General features: G+C 44.9%; 1 protein-coding gene across 2 annotated transcripts in view; it reads left to right on the forward strand.

Annotated features, from left to right (window-relative positions):
• Positions 1-21,022, forward strand: part of LOC104334254 (deubiquitinase DESI2) — a 95,813-nt gene that overhangs the window by 18,385 nt on the left and 56,406 nt on the right. The window contains exon 1 of one of the 2 annotated variants that reach the window (XM_009939849.2): positions 17,033-18,358. The exons of the other annotated variant lie outside the window; for it this stretch is intronic. Coding sequence (XP_009938151.1) covers positions 18,320-18,358 — 39 coding nt within the window. The 5' untranslated portion in view covers positions 17,033-18,319. Of the gene's footprint in view, positions 1-17,032; positions 18,359-21,022 lie in introns of those variants that run through there. 2 annotated transcript variants of the gene reach the window in all.

The raw sequence follows: 21,022 nt of genomic DNA on the forward strand, positions 1-21,022 counted from the left end.
GGTTTGACAACTGTAGAGTTCAATACTAGTGTTACAGGGTTTGATTTCCAATACACTTGTATCTAATTCCTCCTGCTGTTGATGTCTTTTGTTGGACCCTCACTCTGCAGACTGTTTTCTGACATATCTGTATCTTCAATACATTCTTTTTTTGTCTCCTGAGAGTTTCCTCAGCTCAGACTGTTCCCAGTTATAGGATAAAAAGAGCTATTTTTCATGTCATTGGCATATCGATTGTAAATGTTTGGTAACTGTTACCTTTATTTGGCCCCAGATTTAAATTGTGCAGATTTACCAGGTCTAATGGCACAGATTCATTCTTGATGTGACTGATAGACATTGAAAGGTTGAACATGTCCTTAGTTAGCTGTGATGGGAATTGAATACTCCAAATTTCACATCTAAATCCTACTGTCCTGAACTTTAAAGAAGTTTTTATTGGAGTTTCAATCCAAACTCCATTGCTTGGCTTTACCTGCCTACTGGTTTGAAATGAGTCCAGACTTGAAACATGCTCCATGCTTCAATTCAAATTTTAATTTCAAGGATGGGGAGGATCAGGAGGGAGGGAGGGAGGAGGGAAGCCAGTGGGGTTCCTTAATTACTAGTAATGTTTTAATTAAGTGGAATAGAGCTACATAAATTTGATAATCTGAGTTCCTCTTCAGAATATTGCTGTCTGTTAGGAGATACCTGCACTGGAACTGGTGCCTTCTCATAGCACCACATTTGTGTGAGAGCCATTTTATCCTGTCATTTTTAATGAAAGTTAAACTGGGAGTGATAGCATTTGAAGGCTGTCACTTCTGGCTGACAACTACTTCATCTCCGTTTTCATGCACTCAGCTTTATGTTTATAAGCATGCCCTGCAAAGGTACAGCTTAAATATACAGACTTATGTGTGCCTGTACTATATATGGACTACCTACAAAATCCATTTGTCTGACAGCTATTCAAAAGTCAATGTTTAAATGTGCAAGATACGAGAGTGTGTGTCCGTGTCTGCCTTTGGTGACAGACTTTGGATTTAATCCTAAAATACCTCCCAGGTTACAGCTATAAACATGACTGTTGTAAGCAGTAGTGGGTAAGGCCAGCTGAGCATGTGTCAAGTTATGTGGTGACATGTGTCAGCACAATAGCTCTTCTATAGTCTCAATTATTTTTAGTGCTGGGGCGTCCCAGAATACTGCAGCTGCTGCTGCCCGCATTGGGATGCTGAGGGCTTTACTTTGACCCCTGTTAGCTTCTGCTCCTGGGATCTCTTATTCCTCCGCTGTGATGGAGTGGCCATGCAATACCAATCCTGCAGATGACACCTCATACCCCAGGGTTTTGGTACCCCCCCTTCCAGAAGCAGGGCAGAAGGAGTTGGAGCCTTTACAGCACCCTGGGGTTGGAAGGGCAGAGGAAGCGGAGGCTGGAGCTGTCCGGACCCACGTGCCGGTGAAATTTTACTGAATGGGCTTTCTGCAGTGCTCAGAGCAAGCTGTCGCTGTGCTCCAGGTTTTCAGGATGTGAAAAGGAATTACAATCTTTACGAGCTCATTGAAAGAGTGTAGTAGTGCTGCTCACTTGCAGCCTGCGAGTCAAAGCCTCACGGGAAGCATGTTTGCGCTTTGGGGGTCAGCAGAGGCAGTGACGGGGGTCACCTCTGTGCACGCTGCTGCAGCTGGTGTTGCGCGACAGAGGGGCTGCTGCCCAGGGCCTGTTCTGTCCTGTCCCCTGCAGTCACGGCCACATCCAGCCTCTGCTACTGGCTGTAAACAGCATGGTGAGTTCAGTGAAGCTAAGTGGGCATCAGCCAGTGGGCACGTGCTGAAAACCGCGAGAAAGCCCAGTAGCAGGGAGAATAGGGGCATTCTTTCTTCTTTTCTGGGGGGAATCATTTGCAATTCTTTTTTAAGAACATTATATTACAGGGGCATTTAGGCTTCAGTGACCAGAGAGATGGCACCACAAGATGTTCTTGTTGCTGTCCAAGAGGCCCTCAGCACCTTGCAGAATTGGACTGCACCTCGTCACCCACGTTAGACTGGCACATGGGCTGTTCCTTCTTTCCCTACCCCTTGCGTTGCTCTCTGAGTGTGGTAGGACACTTCCTCTTCCCTCCATGCCATGATTCCCAGCCCGTGAAATTGCTGCTGTTTCTTTGCACTAAAATCTGTTCGGCTCCCTGTGTCTTTTGGATCTGCTTTTGCTTCTGAATCCAGTGGGGCTTCTGTCCATAGTTTCAATATGTTAGGGGAGGGACATTGTTTTTAAAAAGCAAAGCAAACAACATGAATTCTGAGCAGGAAAGCACTTTTCAGGTGTAATTCATTTTATGGTAAAGTGCTTTCGAGCTGTACAGAAAATAAACAAAAATCCTAAAATAATCCTTCAACTACACAAAGCAAAACAAACTTGGCATGCTAAATAACGTGTTAATAAGCATCTATAAAATATATGATAGTTTCAATCTGATTTATTTTTTGGTCCTGTGGAGACAGCTGATACATGGTTATGACATTTGTGAATTTTAAGTCTCCTCACGACTGAAGGTAAATGTCAAAGACACCATGTGTTAGAACAAGATATTTTTCTTGGCAGGTATGACTTATTCAGGAAGTAGGCTTCTGTTTTATACATACACACTCTACATTGCTCAATTGAGTGGATCAGTTCCTGGAGCACCCATGCTGTAGCTGACTTGTGTGGTTGAATACCTCCTCCTCATTTAGGTAAATAGCATTTTCTTTGGTAGTGGAGAAGGGAGAGGGTATGGTCAGTGAATCCTTTCTCTTTGGCACCCTTCTAGTAAGCAGAACGCATCTGTCACCTGTGTGGTTTGGAGGCACAACGTGAGCTGAGTTAGAACTGAGTTGCCAGAAGGCAAAACGTCTGTGACCGTGTCCTCTGCTCTCGCTGACTTTGACTCCTACCTGAGTGGGAGCGGGTTTCTTCTGTCAGTGCTCACAGCTCTGGCCTGGCCTTTTTCCAGCAAACAGAAGAGGCTTCAGACATTCGGGCTGAGCAAAGGGCATCCGATGCAAAGCTTTTATCTCCTGACCTTCCAGGGCTTCTCTGAAAGAGGCAAAAGCTCTTGCAGAGGACCTGGCTCTGAAATGGTTCCCTGGAGAGTTTTCACATCTGCTGCTCTCTTTTAGCTTCTCACTGCTATGAACACAGAGCTTATTCTGGGGATAAATCCCTCAGCCCTGGTACTGACTTTTGAGAGAGGAGCAGAGAAGTGCCACCCTCCTCCTTTTGGGCAGTGACAGTTGCAGTCTGCAAACTTTGCTCAAAAGTGAGTGCTGTTCTTATTGGGCAATGTCTGTGTGAACGCAGGCCGATCAAAGGGGAAATGGGAAGATGAAGGAAAATGGCATCGTGCTTGCAGCACTGCTAGTGGAGCACCCTTGAGAGAATATGCTGCTGAACCTATCAAACCTATGCATTTTCTCCCTTCACCGAGAAACTAGTGTAGATCAATGAGATTGTCAGACTCCAGGTACATGGACCATCATAACTCTTAAGACCTGTGTATTGCTGGTATTTTACTGACTCTGTATGAAAGAATTATGTATGCTTTGGGCCAGGCACGATGGAAGGATGGGATTGGTATGAACGAGAGTGAAGGTATTAGTTTCCTTATAGCTTGGCCTCAGCAAGTCACTGGATGGGATCTGACCCTTCTTGAGTATATCTGAAGATGAGATTTTGACTCTGTAACTGTTCCGTAGAACACATACCAAGGAAAAGTGGACCTTCAAGATGTGGCAAACATCTGTGCAAAGATGTGTCCCTAGTAGTCCTGACTGGACAGAGGTGCCGTTGTGCCCATGTGAAACATGCCTCTGGTGACTGTACCTTCATTCCTGTAGCTCCGTATTCTGTCTCTTTCTCCTAGGTCCTTGCCTCTTGCCTATCTGCTCTACTTGAAGACATTGATTGGCACTGCTCTGCTGCTGTGTACCACAAAGAAGGTGGGATCCTGAGCCAATCTCTGTAACCTTGGGCAGTCTCCTGGATGGTGTGTCTGACATACGCTACTTTCTTCTTTCTGGATGCTGCCTCCCTCACAGATTTCTACAGCTGTGATGAGGCAGAACAGGGCAGTTTGTAGGGAACTCTTCAGATTATATTCTGTTGTGGATTCTTTAGTTCCTATAGGAGTGATTGATCCCCTCTTCATCGTAGTCCCAGGGGATGTAAGCTCATCTTCGGCCAGTGATGAGTAATGGGGTGGATACAAGGGAGATGGGGATGTAGCACTGATGAAAACCTTGTTGGAGGGGAAGGTAGGATTATTCCTGTGCTGTTACACATCCTAAACATATCTAAAAAGGCCTTATATGGGCAAGTCACCTTACTGCTAGCAATGAGTTTCATAGATGGAAAATTTAGGTGTTATGAATTGTTCTGAGTTGTTACAGGTGTATCTTGGCAGAAACACAGCTGAACTGGTGCAAAGGATATTGTTGACTATCCTTCAGGTGCTGGGGTCAGGATAGAATTCCAGGTTGGATGAGTTTAACAGTGGCAGGGACAGGGATGCTACTAAGCAGATTTTAAGAAATTTCATTTAAACCAACATTTTTCAGAATCTAGCATCTGAATCTCTTTTCTCATACCACTTATAAAAGATGTGATTAGCAGAGAGATTTCAAAAGCAATGCAGTTCAATATAATGGAAAACACCTGACCTGTATCTGATTCCATTTGGGATCTCAGTAACAGCTGCAAATGAGGCCAAGCTGAATTCCATCAGCATAGTGAGATCTCAAGAGCCCCTTTGGAGTATGCCCGGAATACACAATACAGCTAACCCCCTTGCATTTATTAGCACGACAGCTCTCCGAGTAGGAGAGAGAGGATGTCTATGTGTGTGACTTGGTGGCTAAATGTGGAGTTGTGCTGCTTGGATTTCTGAGGATGAATTTGTTAAGTTCTTGATGCTTGATGAGGCTGGGATGCATTTAAGATGGAGAAGAAGAAGAAAGGTTGAGCACCTGCTTGGGTTCCATTTTGCAAGCAGTTCTTTTCTTTATAATGACAGGATTTGTTCCACTGCAACATGTTTTTAGTAAAAACTGGATTTTTCATCCAAAAAGCTAGTTGTTTTTTTCAGGAAACATTGATTTCCCACTCGTCTCAGTGGGATTTACCAAAAGATGCAAATTCCCTTCTTCTCCGTTGTCCATGGAGAGGCTCTGGTGAGTGGGTAAAGGGATTTAGCAAAGTGAGAATAATGAACTCTTATCAAAAGTTGAGTTTTTTATATGTGTATGAATCTGTGTGTAGATATGAATGTACATCCACGTGCATATATGTTTAATGAAACCCTGAACATCTTTGTGGAAAAATGTCCATGCCAGTATTTTCAGTTTCATCAGACTTTCCTTTTCAGTTCTAATAATTTAGGTTATGTGGGGGATGGTCAACATCTGCACCTGTGACTTTACCCTTCAGTCTTTATGTCGGATCAAACCTATTCATTGTCTAGCCCCCCTCTTCGTCATTTTCTGGTGACGTGTTCGGCCTGTAGCCTCTGCATCCTTGTGTGCTAAAATTGGTACAGTCTCTGGCATCCAGAGTGGCCTCCAGAGCATTGCAGATGGTCATTCCGAGGCAGGATGGGGAGGCCTGATAAATTCAAGTAATGCACTTCTCCTTCATTACCCTCCACCCACCCAGTTCAACACATTAGATCTTCTCATTGTATCTTTTAAAATTATATTTATTTTCTTTTTTTTTTTTTCTGCCTGTTTAGGCTGTACCCTTGGTTTAGTCACTCCATAGTGCTTTCAATGCCAGGAGCATGCCCTTATGTTACAGCAGAGCCTTGCATGGCTTAGCTCTGCTGGTTTGGCCCTGGGATCAACTTTCCTTGCTTTCTCACCCAGATGGCAACATTTCCCCTTGGTATAAATATGTTTATTGCAGTCTTTGTTGTTTCCCACTTGGAGAGATGTGTCCCAGCACTAGCAGGTTGGTGTGTCTGCAAGTCCAGGCTCTCTGCTGGCAGTGCTAATGCGGTGTAGTTCCCATCTGCTACTGCGGCGCTTCCTAGCCAGCAAAGGGTTTGCGCTGGTCTGTTACTGCCTGCCAGCCATTTTCATCTGGCTTATCTAGCAGTGAGAGAGAGATGATACAGGACACACCATTTGACTCTATGTATCTCGTAAGGCTTTGTTTTCACAAAGAATACAGGTGGTGTTGCTACAGTGCCACCACTGAGCTTTTTAGCTGTTGAAGTATACCAGAAGCAGTTGCCATTTCCACGGCTGCTTTGGTGTGTTTTGGTTTCTAGATCAGCAAGGACTGTCCATTCAACTCAATTGATGTGCAACCCAACTGATTTATTTTCCCACCATTTGCTTTTATCACATCTGACAATAAAAAGAAGTTCTGTCAGCAGCCAGATCAGTTTCCTGCCCTTTGTCAAATAATAGATAACAAGAACTAATTGGAGTTCTTAGTGGAAATCAAGAGAAAGGTTGGGAACAGACCAGAAGCTAAGCCTGGTGTCTCCTCAGTGAAAATCTGAGACACAAGTGTGCCAAGAGTCTGACAGGATGGGATCAAAAAAGGTCAGTTTTCAGGTGCTGCCTCCCCCTTTCTTCCCTCCCCTTCCCCTTTTCCCATCAGCTTCTCTGTAAATCGTCTCCTCCTTCTGGCTGTTCCAGGATTACAGAAGCAGAGGAGCTGCTGAGATCTGACCCATGTCAGTGTGAGCACTCTGGTCAGGATTTCCTCTTGGACTTAGAGATGACTTCTATGGCAAGAGGAACTGGGGAGGAAAATGGCTAAGACGAGAAAACAGAAGAGCTGAAGGATATTTGTCTTGTCCTGTTGGTGAGAAAGGACATCGGTGCTGGTTTGGGGATGGGGGTGATAAGTGAGAGGCTATTTATTCCTGCATATTTCTTATCCCAGGACTCTGTTACAGACCCGGTGGGAGACACATCAGTCTGTCTCCCTCTCATCCCATTCTGCCTGGGAAGAAGGTTTTGCTCATGTGCTTTTCTCCTGCCACAGCACTGACACTTTTTTTCTGCCATTCCCCACAGCTGATGGGTGAGATGAGGAGTTAGAAAGGAAGAGAATTGCTGGTCTCGGAATTCACAGCCCCCTGGTAGGAGAGAGGGAGAGGATTGTGTGTGGGGGTTAAGACCCTTCTGCTCCAGTAAGTTCACAGCCAGCTGAAGTGCAGGAGTGCAGTCTGGGTATAGCTGGTATCTTCGGAGCCTTAGTATACGGACAACTATTTTGTCTCTTGAGTTAAGTGCAATGATACTAAGGTTTTGCTATATATTCTGGAGTGCTGGTGTCAGTGTAACAAAGGTGCATGTGAAATCAAGGTAGCAGGCGTGACATGCTTTAAGGATCACAGAGCTATCCTGTTGGAGCAGATAAAAGAGCAGATGGCATAACTTAAGTCCCCAGGTTCTTTAGACAAGATCTGTTGGAGACTGAAAGGTACAGTCCTCATGTCATTGTAAGGCATGTCATAATCTTAAATTTAACACATGACAATCACAATGTAAGTCATAAAGCATGGAATAAAAATTACACATACAAGTAGGAGTGTCAAATTTGAGAAGCTGGAAGATTTTGCTGTCTTAGTCTATTGTCCTCCCAAATGCTGTGTCTTGTGCTTAACCCTGCCTCTGTTAGAATACTGCAAAGGGTGTATTTTGCTTTTTGATCAGGACTCATTTTCTAAGTAATAATCATGCAGGAGCTTTTATTCTAGAAACGCCTGTCCTTCAGACTAAAAATTCAAACTTTATCCTAATTCAAAGCTGGAGATCCTTCCTTGTAGATATTTTATAGATGAGAGTCATTGCTGTTATAAAAGGTGGCTGTGATTACTGCTGTGCAAAGATGCAGGTAAGGGCAAAGCAGACACTATGTATTTTTTCAAAACACACAGAAAGAGAAATGAAATCTTCTTGTGGAATAAAATAACTGAAGACTGTTGGAGCGATCAACAGGCAGTACACTCTAACATGGGGCCTGAGCAAGGCTAAAGCATCTGGTCTGGGAGTGTTTGGAAATGCAGAGAACCAAAGATGCACACGCATGCATGCGTGGAGGGATGACTGAGAGAGAAGGTGTCAGAAATGATGCTGATGGAGAAAGTCACAGATTTCACTGGGAGGAGCAAGCCTGTTACGGATTTTTGCTTTGTTGGTGAAAATAGAACCATGTGTATATTTTTGTGAGCCAGCAAGACTGTAACTGCATGACACCTTTACTGATACCATATTTAGAAACATAGATAGACCTGCGATGCTAACAAACTGCTTAGGCAGAGTAGGCAACACAGGAAGAAGAAAGATGTTATTTTATTTTTAATTTTATTTAACTTTATTTTATTATTTTAAATTTTATTTCAGGGCTTTAACCAGAAAAGAGCAGATACCCCCGTCTCTGTTGGGCTAGATAATGGCTGTAGATGGGAACATGTGTGCTTTAGTGTTCATTGCACCTACAGTGAGGAGCTGGCAGAGTAGGCAAACTCTGATATATGTCTGGAGCAATACTGACGTTTTTCTATACTTACTCCATTACTTCAAGCAAAGTTATGAGGATGAGCAGTACTTCAGGAAAAGTGGGCTCCTATTGACTATTCATTCCAGGACTGACCTTGCAAAATTATATACTTAGGCCTGTTGCCTTCAATTTTCCAGTGATTGAGGGTTGAAGAAATCTATATTGGCCATGGAACTTGTTGGTAAGATCACCAAATTCACTTAATGAATTCCTATAATAATAAGTTAGTCCATTAGCCTGCAGTGCCACCTAGCCTCCTCATCATTTGGAGAGCAAGAAGTATGGTGTGAATATTTAAAAAGATAAAAACAACTTGGAAAACATTCATGTAATGGTCTTTTTTCTGCTTTGTTTAAAGACACAATAATTCAATCTCATCAGAAGATTTTCATCAGTGTGCTGAAAATTGTTTCTCTGGTATTAGGCAGTGGGGTGAAAAAATAGGAGAAAAAGAGATTATTTTTCTTCAAAATGTTAGTTCCTTGTTCAATGCAAATATTACTCATAACTTGTAAGGTCTGAGCTTGGTAAGGAAGCAGTCAAGCTGGTGCATGACTATTAAATATTTTAACAGTCTGATTCATCTCAAAGTGATTCAGAGACTATTGATAGTAGTCCTGTCAGGAGTTGCCATCACTGTGGTGGAGTTGGAGTGGTTAGTGACATACCGGTAGTGCTTTGTGGCATTTCCTAGCATTCATGAGTTAAGAGTATGTGGGGAAATGAAGGCTGCAAATGGAGTTCTGCTGGGACACTGATATTAGCTTCTCTGCTACCTGAAGAAGTCATGCAGAATTGGCTTCTGTCCATGGGCAGGTCCCAGGGCGGGCTGCTGAGGGGAAAACTGACCCTGGGGAAGGGGAACCAAGGCTCTGCTGCCTACCCTGCCCATGCATGCCTTGGGGAGCTGAGCGTGCTGCTGTCCCTTTCCTCCTCCTTCCCTGTTTCTTCATTGGGTGAGAGGAAGTCAGTGTACTTGGATTTGGAGAGCAGCTACTGCAGGATAGCCGTTTGGCTGTTTTTCAAGGGGAGCCATGCTCCCGGAATTGGAAGAAGAGAACGAGACATTAGCAAGGATGCAGGAGGTTAGTGAAGGGTAAAAGCCATGTCCTTACATCCATGAACTCCACCAACTTTGCAAGAGGCCTCTGTGCCTCTCCCAGCCTCTCTGCCCTACCTGTCAATTGAACCTTCTACGTCACTGTTGCAAGGCAGAGTTGGTTTTTTCCTCACCCTTTGGCTGGCTAGGTTTAAATTTTTTGCTTGCTGTTCAGACATAGATTTGACTTCTGCGTTACAGGACTGTTAATAAGTGATGGGGAAAATAAATTCAAATAATCCATTTCTGACCAATACACTTCCAAGACATCTGTGATAGCTTCTGCCTTCCTAAATAACAAATGTATTTAATCTGAAGCTTTGGTTTTCTGTAGCTCTGTAGAAACAAACACACAGCTTTTTGTTTTGGCACCATTAACAAGAATCTCCCTGCATTTAGACTTGAAAGAGTTTCGCACATCAGTCCTTTGTGAAAGGCTGCAAATGGTGACTAAATCTGGGGCCACTCTCATGATGTGAAAAAAAATAGGCAGAAAATTGAGAATGTACACTGCCATGGGTTGCCTTTGTGCAGTGGGCTCTTTCAATTCATTTGTCATTGCCAAGTAAGACCTGAAACTGAGCTCAACAAATATGGGTGGGATGAGACACTGTTACTGGTTTTGTTTAGTATGGATTTTGGCTTACATTATAGCGGTATTCCAAAATATTGGTAGCCAGATTATATGTACCACAGCAGGTTTATGCAAATTTGGGGGTGGTAGGAGTGAGGGCAAGAAAAATCTATTGAGTTTCGTCTCCAAATTGTGCTAGACTTTTCTGTTTATCAACAGACGTTCCTTCAGTGTTTGATGATCTTTTTATATATGAACAATTTTGTTTGAGAAGGTACTGCAGTGGGTTTTGGCTTGACTAAATAAAGAATCGTCTGAGTAGTACACACACGTCTCATGGTTAGCTGCAGCCTGTTTGCTCATACAGATTATGTGCAGGGGCCAGTTAGAGTCATCCGGGTATGGAGTACAGAGTATATCGGGTTGAACAAAACCCATCACTAGCCTTGTAAAGCTGTAAAATGCTATCCACATTCAGAGATCCAATGAATCAATGTACAGGTCTAACCCTGAAGCCTTACCCTCCTGTTGTTTTGAGGGAATGAACTGCTCGCTCTCTAGATCTAACCAAACAAAGGATGAGGTGCTCCAGGGGGATTAGAGAACTACCATCTTTGCTTAGGCACAGACTGATATCTCACTCTTTAAAATTAACAGAGGTTTTCAAGTGGCAGCGGTTAATACTAGTCAAACAATGAACCAACTGAAGCTGGCATGGAGGTATCTATAGGTGGTGCTGGTCAGTGCAGCATAGTAGTTTTGAACCTCTCAGCAGGTTTTTGGTGTGTTATTCTAGAAGTTAAAAGGTCGTGTGTGTTGTCTGGATGCTATAGTAGCTCCCAAGAATTGCAGCATACTATTGGATCAGCTGGCTAATCATCCAACAGGAGGCTATGGCAAGTGAAATAAGAAAAGAGAACTAAGTTTTCGTATTCTGAAGGAAACCCCAAACAACGAACCACAGTGATTTGTAAAGAAATTAATACTATCATGGTAAAGACAGTGGAGCACTTGTAGCTACTAACCACTGTTACCAAGGTGTAAGACTGGCTTGCAAGTTGTATTTTACCATACTTTGCACATACAATAAAAAAAAAAAACTCAATGGAGAAGTTAAAAATGAGGACTAGTTTTGAGACACCTTTTGATATTTTTGTGATTTCTTAAATTTCTTTATGTTCAGGTTCTATGAACAGACTGCACAGAGAGGCTTACATATTGAATAAGAAATACCTAAATTCTGTGAATAGCTTATGATGATTTTATGCATCTCTTTAATCAATATCCTGCACCAATAGCTTTGATGACTTTCCTAGAATGACTGGACTGGAGCTATCTGTGATGCAGCTGCAGAATCTGATACTCAGCCTGACAGAAAAGAAGACATAATGCCTGGGCAGCTATGATGCAGCTGCAGAATCTGATACTCAGCCTGACTGAAAAGAAGACGTAATGCCTGAGCAGCTAATGCCTGGACACTAATCAACAGGCAGCCTGAGGATGCTGGAACAGCGTGACTTAGTAGCTAGGGAACATGTCTAGGAACAAGTGCCAGAACTCCCATCTCCTTTTCTGTGGTCACCCAATGTTAAATGCATTTGGGAATGGAGCCCAGGGGTCTTGCATCCTTTGCTGTGTGGTGAGCAAGAAAGATGTAAGGTGCCTACACCAGCTCTGTAATCTGAAGGTTTGGGTGCTCTCCTTGATGGGGTGAGCTTTAAATCTGCAGGAGTAAGAAAGCCCAGGTTTCCAGTTCCCTGTAATCTAACAAACAGGTGACTATACAAAAAGCAGTCAGTGGCCTCAGCAGTGTGTTTTTGAAGGAGCATGGCCATTTCTTCTGGATTCTGTGTTCAGCTGCCAACATGTGGTAGAAGGGATCAGAGCACATTAGGCAAACCAAGTTATGTGGGGGTATTATGTGTCACCACGCTGATTTTCCAGGTCTCTGTCGGACTGCAACAGGAGTGAAGAACGACAGTGCCTTGGTCAGGGTAGTTTTGGGGATGCTCAGCAGGGGGACAAAGATTGTCCTGGTCCAAGAGGGAGGCAGCTTAGATACATTCAGGGTGAAGCAGCATCTGGCTTTTTAGATCACAGGTTATGATGTCAGCTCCTGTCTCCCTCTTTACAAGTGTGGCATTGCACCTCACTTCAGTTGTCTTTGATCTTGACTGTACAGCGGATTTGCTGTTTGGCTGAAGTCTGGTCACTTTGCTTCCCCATACCTCTGTGACACAGGGTTGATGATGTATCTTTTCTCTTGCCATTCACCTGTGCCATCTCTTTAAATTACCATCTTTCACTGAGTACGCACAGTTGCCTCCTGTGTGTTCATACAGTGTCCAATAACATGGGTCTCTGCACCCCCCTCCAGCTTCTAAACATCATTATAACATAATGCAAAGAAATAATCTGAAGATATCGCTGATGGAAAAACCCTCTGAAACTAAACCTGCTTAGCTCCTCAGATACAGAACACAAATTACTGTTAGTGTGTACTATCCCTTTTAATTGCATGCCTTGGCTGCTCTTGAACCATTGTTGTTTGTGCTGTGAATTTGTAACAATAATAATAACAATAGCTACTTGCCTAATCCTTAGGATCAGAATGAACGTGACTGTTCAGCATTTTCATCACAGTTTCTAGTTGAAACTCTCTATGTACATTGCTTGGCTATCAGTTGACAGTGTTGCTTTATGTAAACAGAAGTGATAGAGTCCTGTTCTCTCCCCTGGGGCCTGCCCACGTCCCAGGAGCACCATCTCAGCGCAGTTCAGGGCCATAAGCCCTTGCCCCAGTGATGCCTGCCCTAGTGATGTGGTAGGACACTGGTCTCCAGCCCTGCCCTGCTGAGCCTGACTCATGGACAGACATCACGGCTTGACTTGTCTCTATGAACTTGCCTGATGGTCTTGACTCTTGGCTCAATGTGGTGGTCATCTCCAGGCCTGCCCTGTGCACCTTGCTCATGGGCTGTGAGAAGGGGCCCTGGGTAAGGAAGTCCCTGCTGTGCTAGCCATGTTACTGCACTCAGGTCCAAATCCCTTCAGGAGCTGCCAGCCTTCATTGCTCACTGACAAACAACCTAATATTCAGAAGATGGGAAGTATAGCTGCAATGAGAAGAGAGACAAGATGCAAAATCAAGTGTGACTCAATGAGGAATTCAGTGCAAATGTTAACTTTGCTTCCCCCAGCTACTAGCATGCACCTAGCTTTCAGCTACAGATACCCAGAGTCTTGGATAAAACCTTTTAAATGGTTGAAATAATCCAATTTGACTGTTGTTCTTTCCTTTGTGGTGCAATCTGAAGTATTTCACATATTACCTTACACAGGGCAAAGCACAAGCCCTCTGCCATTGCTGGCATCCTGTGCTGATTTTCTCTCCCCATTTTTTCCTGTAGTCCCACACTCAAGTCAGTTCAGAATCAGTCAGCTCCTTGGTATATGCAAGTGTCTCGGGTAGAAGTGAAATAAAACTCTTTCAGTCAGAATGCCTCCTGGAACATTCCTGGAACAAGGCTACGAAGCTCCAGCACCTACTCAGGAGATGATTTATTGTCATAGATGAAAGGAGGGCAATGCAAATCTCTTTACATTCTCGAATATTCTCCACCATTCTCAGGGACCTGAAAAAATACTGTCTCTAGTTTTTAAAAGACCATTTTATAGTTCCTTTAAAAAGGATAGTCTTGGCTAATGTACTCAGAATGGGATAATAATGACAACTTGACATGGGCAAAAGCACTACATACAATTCAAAATGACAAATTGTTGAAAAGTATAATGGACAGCCAGGGGTGGTGTACCTGATGTGGAGACAAGACCATTACGTGTCTTGAAGTTTAAACTGGGCAGCCCTGCTGTGAAATGTGCTTGAAAGCCTCATTGCCTACTGGTTGCTAAGGAGCCTTTCAAAGTGGATGAGGGTAAATTAAGGAAAAGTGTTAATTTAAACTAGAATTCCTGAATAACAACACAAGTAGACAGACCCTCAGATATGACTATCCTCTCTAATACATCCATTAGTTCTCTCTTGCACTGCTGTTCTTTTGTTCTTGTCCCCAGTGGAATGTCACAGCACTGTTTACAGTGCCCAGTGCTGCCACTTTTGTGACTGGGACCTTGTGGAGGTGACTGAAGCTCTCAACCACTGCATTGGTCAAGGTACCAGGAAATTACCGAAGGTTGTACCGATTCTTGGTTTTGTAATCCATGTCGGATGGTGGCATGATTTTCCTGTCAACCCTTTCCACTTCATCTCTTTCTTAATCTAAGAACACATGTAAGACCACATTGTCTGCTTTAGACAGTGATCCTTGAAGATGCACGCTTATTTCTGTCATGAGTAGTAAGTGAGGATGACCACAATTAAACTTGAATACATGAATCCCTTTGAAGGGAGTGCTAGGGATGTGAAGAATCTCAGAAAATCAGACCTTGCAGCAGGCTGTTTAAACGTGACTGAAGGTGTTGTCTAGCTTTAGGCATATGTGTGGGAAAGGTGTGTGTTTCTGCTATGTCCTGAAAGTAGCATAAGTGGTTGAAAGAAGATTTCAAAATAGATCCCAAAGCTCTAGTTCCACCTGCTCTAATCAGTATTAAGAAGAATCTCCCTTTTCCTCTGTATTTGCAATTCATTTAAATTTTAATTCTTTTACAGGGCAAGACTGGGGCTATGGTGGCTGTTGGCAGCAGGGCTATCTGCAGGGTTGTACTTATACACCTGAAATAGAGCAGTTAAGTTTCTTGACTGGTATCAGCCTGAGCTGTTGATGAAACACTTCAGCACAGCCCAAAGCAAACCAAACCTTGTAAAGAATTTATGTGACTCTTAAACAGCTTATATTAATGTTAGGACATTTATATTTGGACTGATCTCTTCTATCTAGAGTTACAATAAGTTGCCTATAATAAAATGGGGTAAAAAATGGAACTTTCAAAGGATCACTGAAACGCTGATGAGGCTAAGTCACCCTGTGGAACAACTTCTTTCCATGAAGGGAAGAAAAGGGACCCTAGAGCAATGACATTCATAATGTGGCACTCTCAGTTACGTTTTGAGTTAGAGGGAGTGAATCCAGGTCTTAATGTGCAAGTGACATTTACTGTCTCCCCAACAGCAAAAGTCCTTTAAATAACAAATGCACATTTAGACTGGCTTGGATCTCTTAAAGCGAGAAGATGAGTTTAAAGACAAGCTTTTGGCTTTAATTTTTTTCTTCTTCTTCTGTCTCTGAAATCTGAAAGTAGAATTCTGGTCTTAATTTATAGGTTGGGTTCCCCCCGCCCCCCTGCTGATTGTTTTAGAAATGTTCATAGGACAAAGCATCTAAGCTTGTGACTGCCTGTCACCTTTCCCAAATCCTAAGTATTTATAGATGTTTGTCCCTGGAATGTGGATCTGGTTTCAGTCTCTTAATTTATTTTAGTGAACTCTGAGCACAGCAGACATTGGAGTTAATTTAGCAAGTAAGCATGTGGACAAGTGTGGGAAGAGCTTGTGTGCTGCTTTACTCTTCCAATGACATCAGTTCGTCTAATATCAGCTACTCCCTCTACTTTCAAGTCTCCTGAAAACATCACCATCACCAGAGTTGGACACATATCCAAAAGTGACAATCTCAGGGTATCTTTGATGGTTTAGCAGGAGCCCTAGAGGATTCAGTAGGAGATTTGTTTACAAGTTAGGGCATGAATGATGGTGCTTAGTCCCTTACAGAGGAAGCTTTTCATTGCTTCAGAGTCTTTAAGATGATGATGGGGGCTTAGTCTGTCCTCTGAGCAGTATCTGGACTCTGATATGGTAGAGTGGAGGAGGAGACATCTTTTCCAGCCTGAACAAACTGCTCCTGCAGGCCCAGGCTGCTGAGTCAGATGGTTAAAGGCATCTAATGGGGGAGTTGGAGTTGGTGGGTTGGAGGGCCCAGGGTGGGTGGTTGGGATGCTGGCCTCACCCATGCCATGTACGTGGAATTGCCTAGCCAACCCATGGAATGACTAGGTCGGATGAAATTGCTGTGCCGGAGTCCCTGCCACGCTGCACGCCCAGGCCCAAGGTGTAGCTTTGCCCGTTTGAAATGAAAGTGCATACCATTAGGGCAAAGTAGTTCTGGGTCTCCTTTGGCACTGGCTGGGGCAAAAGTTTTATGGCTCATTCTGTCAGGCTGGCACTTAGCTATGCAGGACATAGACTCACTTTGCTTTTGTGCTGCCTGCCTCTACCACAAATCCTCCTGCATGTCATGTAGCAAGTCATTTACAAGGCTGCAGATCTACAGTCTTGTCCTTCTGCTCCTGAGAAAGGGAGGTGAGCACTTCTCCCAGACGGGATGGTTCCCATGCGGCTGAAGACAGTATCGGGAGGGCTGGGGCATGCTGGGCTTTGCTGATGTAACGGGCTTCCTGCAATTGTCATGCAGATCTGGTTGGCTGTGAGCTGGCAGAGCGCCTCAGATACGCCTCCAACTCAGATGAGGTCATCCCTGCTTTTTTTTTTTTTTGTGGGCTGCTTCAGAAAGAGCCTGTGATGTCTGGACGTGTAAGGTCAGCGTGCTCATTCCCACCCACAGCAAATCGCTGGGTGCAGGAACCCCCTTCTACACCTGTCTCCCTCTCCGCCCCGCCCCCTCCCCCCCGCCGGCTGCACCGTTTCCGAGCATCATCACAGACCCTGCTCTCCCTTTAAAGAGGGAGGAGGAGCTAAAGGAAGATGAATTTACCGCAGTGGATTTTATAATTGACTCTCGCATCCAGGTCAGAGGGGAGTGTTTGCTGGCAAGACATTGCGGAAGCTGCCCGGGCCTAACACGAGTGTAAAGTAGCTCCAGGACCGAAGAAACTCCAGCTGCTGCCGCTGCCAGAAGTGAAACTCCACGCCCTGCCCAGTCGCTCCGTCCCTTCCCCGCCCTCCCACCGTGTGCCGTGCAAAGATGCATCCAGCCAGTAGAGGACGGGGTAGGTCCCCCAGGCTGTCAGTCAGTAGGGGCTGCCCGGCTCGGGACGAGCTGATCCCGAAATAAGGACTGATCCTGGCGGAGAGCAGAGCACGCGTAGCTGGGGGTGCCCAGTCCGGGCACCGCACCGTGCCTGGAAGCATTGTCCGCTCGGCATCTTCCTTCCTCTAACCCCGGTGCCGGGCAATCCCGCGCTATCTCCCGCGGAGAATTGCCCACTAACTTCGGCGCCGACGCCGGCTCTGCCCGCACGGCTGCGGGCAGGATGGGGGTTGCAGCATCCCCCCTCTGCCCTGGGGTCAGCCAGCCCCTTCCTCTTCCTCCTCCCTCCGCCGACCCCCGCGCTGGAGCCCCTCTGGCACAGCCTCTTCGTGATGTCCTGTCAGGGGCGGAGAGACAGCCCCGGAGCGCCTGAGCGCCGGCCGAGCCCCAGCACCGCGGACAGCTCCCGGCGGGCCGAGCCCCAGCACCGCGGACAGCTCCCGGCTCCCGGCGGGCCGAGCCCCGGCACCGCGGACAGCTCCCGGCTCTCGGCGGGCCAAGGCCAGGGTGCGGGGTGCCGCTGGGCTCTGCCCGCGGGAGGGACATCGGTGCCCGGCTCCGGACCTGCTCCGTGACTCGGTGTCCCGGTTTATTGCGTACTGCTGGCAGCCCTCTGCTGTAGGAGTACGCCGCTCTGCCGAGAAGGACGCCGAGAGATCCCCACGCACAACCACCCGTCTCTCTCACGGAACCAGAAGAGGGCTTATCTCTGGGCTCGGAGTCTGTTTGTTTTCTGTGGATCGGGATTCACAAGCTTGGACAGTGCCTGTTTACAGTGGTGTACGAGTCTACAGACCCCAAGGTGCACTACGGAGTTAGAAAGAAACCTCGGATCTGTCGCGCTGTGGAGGGGTAAAAGAAATCCTATACAACTGGTAAACCTAGCCCAAGTCTTCCTACCTCCTTGCAACCAACTTTACCCCCCCCCAACCAAGAGAATTCCCTCCTTTCTTCCTCCCTCCATGCTCCTTCCTTCAGAGACTATAGGATGAGGCATTTCCTTCTATTTGGCTCAGGGTAAAAGCATACCCTGGGGGCAGCAGCACACATCTGGCAGGGACTGAAAGGTTTTAATCCAGCCTCTACTGCAATCAACAATGGCAAATGAACCGGTGATTCTGAATGTTTATGACATGGTGAGTATGAAACAGTACTGATTGGGGGGGAGAGGAGGCAGCGGGGCCGGGTGGGAGTTTGTGCTTGGAGGCAGGCATTGTATGAAGAGTGGCCAAGCATAGATCCTCAGAGAGGCTGATCCCCACCACCCCAGACTCCTCATCCAAGCATGTCGTGTTCTGGCTGTCAGAGGTGATGATGACCCCAGCTTTTTTCTTTGAAATCTTTATCTTATTGGGCCAGATTAGAGGTAAAACTGTGCCTAATTTTCTGGGGGATTGTTCAGGAGCAGCACTGGGTGAGGGGAGGACTTTTAAATTTCCAGTGTCCCAGTTAAGGAAGGAGATGTGATCACATCTTTGTTGGAGCTAATTGTCTTTTAATTTTGGGTGAGCAAGCAGTGCCATGCTGTGGGGAAGGGGTCAGGATTTCATCCAGGGAGAAGAAACAACAGTAGAATTGCAGTAAAGACATGGTTTCTAGGCTAATAATCTGGATCAGTCCCTCATGTGCATAAGACTGTAGTTAATAATTTTCTCTGAAGGTTAATTGCAACAACGGGAGTAAGAAATTGTCTGAACTGGTGAAGTTTCAGCACAGGGACATGCTGCTCAGCAATGTTTCCTGAAAGTTCACAGTGTAGCAAGTGGGTTTCCTTGCCCTCCTCTTCCAAGAAGGAATGTGAGTGGGAATTATCTGTGCTAACAAATCAGAAGATCCAAATCCTAGCCTTGGCACAAGCCCCTAGAGAGAAGAAGCCTTGGCACAACCTGTTTGCTTTCTGGTCCAACAGAAGCTTAGGAGAGGCATTTTCAGATGAGGAACATTTTGATGATGATGTACTTCCTCTCAATTTTTTGCTTATGAACTAGTGATTTAAAAAAAAAAGAGTAGTTTTCAGATCTCCCCAAAATTTAGTAAACTTTGCTGGGAAAAATACAACCTTATGAGGCCCAGGTGCTGACAGAGCTCTGAATATCTAGCTCCAGACCTTTAAGGTTATGGCATACATTTGCTTTTTGCCACCAGACAGTGACAACTTTCAACAGGAAGCCCACAGAACAGTGTGAGTTTACCTGTTGGGGGAATCCAGAGAATAGACACCAAAGTAAACGTCAAACTCTTCTTATTACAAAGATTAAGTGATCTGTAGTTGACTAAAAAAGCTGGGTTGTTTTCTGAAGGAAGAGGGAGTCATAAGGGCTATTTAGGTAGTACTGCATCCATATTGAAGGACAGTCTGAAAAGCACAACTACAGTGGCTTGAAGCCCTCTTCCAGGGCTATTATTGGTAAAATTGAGTAAGTTGGTGTAAAATCCTTCCCTAGACTTTGGTCTTGAGTGTTTAATGGTCAGTTGCTTGGCAATCTGAACTGTGAACTCCCCCATGTTGGTCTTCACCCAACAACAGGTCTTTGACAGGTCTGGTAACCCAAGCAGGTGGTAGCTAGACCATGGTAACAAGGGACTGGCATTGCAAATGCACACAGAAGACTTTCTCATTAATACTTTGAGGAATACAAAGGGATTGTGTTGCCCTTTTATTATATCCACTGTCTTCCTTGCAATTTTTTTAGTTTGTTCTGTAGTAGGCTATGGTCTTAACTTTCCTCTCTGAGCCACTGTTGAGCTGTCCCAAATCGGTGAACATTTTGCTACTGAACTAAAGAGATCTGAATACTGGATGGATATGGTATTTGCCTTTTTTGTGTGATTGACACCAAAGATTTGGACTTGCTGTTCATGGTCATTGTGTTTTGAGATGGACACCCAGCCACAGTGAACTGAACTGAGGTCATCAGTTTAATTCAGACCGAGCAATTTTTGCTGCTTAGCAAGCCATGAAAACCTTCATGTGTGAGTACTAACTCCACGGCTTAACCACAAGTTAATGCTCTGTACATAGAAACCGTTCTATTTTCATATAGCATCTGTTTGACTACCACTGAGTCACCTTTAGTTCAAGTCCTACATTATGATTATTGAGGCTACATGCTTTTCCATTGCTGCTATGATTTTAACACCACGGAGATTGGAATGTAGCCATGCAAAATCTGCACTTTGTTACACTGTGGTGGGGAATTGCGGGGGAACTGGGAAATGAGCACATTTGCTTGAATGACTGTTGGAAAACTAATCTCAAGGAGAAAAAAAGACAGCTGGGGATCACAATTAACTGAATGTAAAGCTCTGCTTTCCTGACAAGGAACATTATTCCTGTATGGCATCTGGAGGCACTTACACTGCAGGAAAACTTACCCCTAGGGCAAAAGTTCAATTATGGGTTTTGTGCAGCTATGAAATACCCACTTTGTGTAGTCTTGTGTATTCAAAGATTATAGCCATTTATCCTTTTATCCATAGGTTATGTACCAGGATTCTTTCGGAAAAAAGTGTTTCTATTTAATGAGGCATTTTGCACAAATAGCTGAAGCAGGTAGATCTATTTGTAGACTTTCTTCAGCATGAAATTGAGCAAAAATCAACGGGTACTCCAAGTGTTCAAAATATCATTGTCAAAAGCAACTTCCCTCACCCCCAGCACACAGGGTACTTATATCCTGTCTTATCTGCTGCTAAAGAGCTTGTACACACCTGTACACTTGCAAAATAGACAGGGCAGGAGAACTTTGCTGCCCCACAAGGACATTTTAAAGAGTGAATATGCAAGATACTGAACTCTG

This window comes from Opisthocomus hoazin, chromosome 7 (genome assembly GCF_030867145.1).
Source record: "Opisthocomus hoazin isolate bOpiHoa1 chromosome 7, bOpiHoa1.hap1, whole genome shotgun sequence".
NCBI classification, from domain to species: domain Eukaryota; kingdom Metazoa; phylum Chordata; class Aves; order Opisthocomiformes; family Opisthocomidae; genus Opisthocomus; species Opisthocomus hoazin.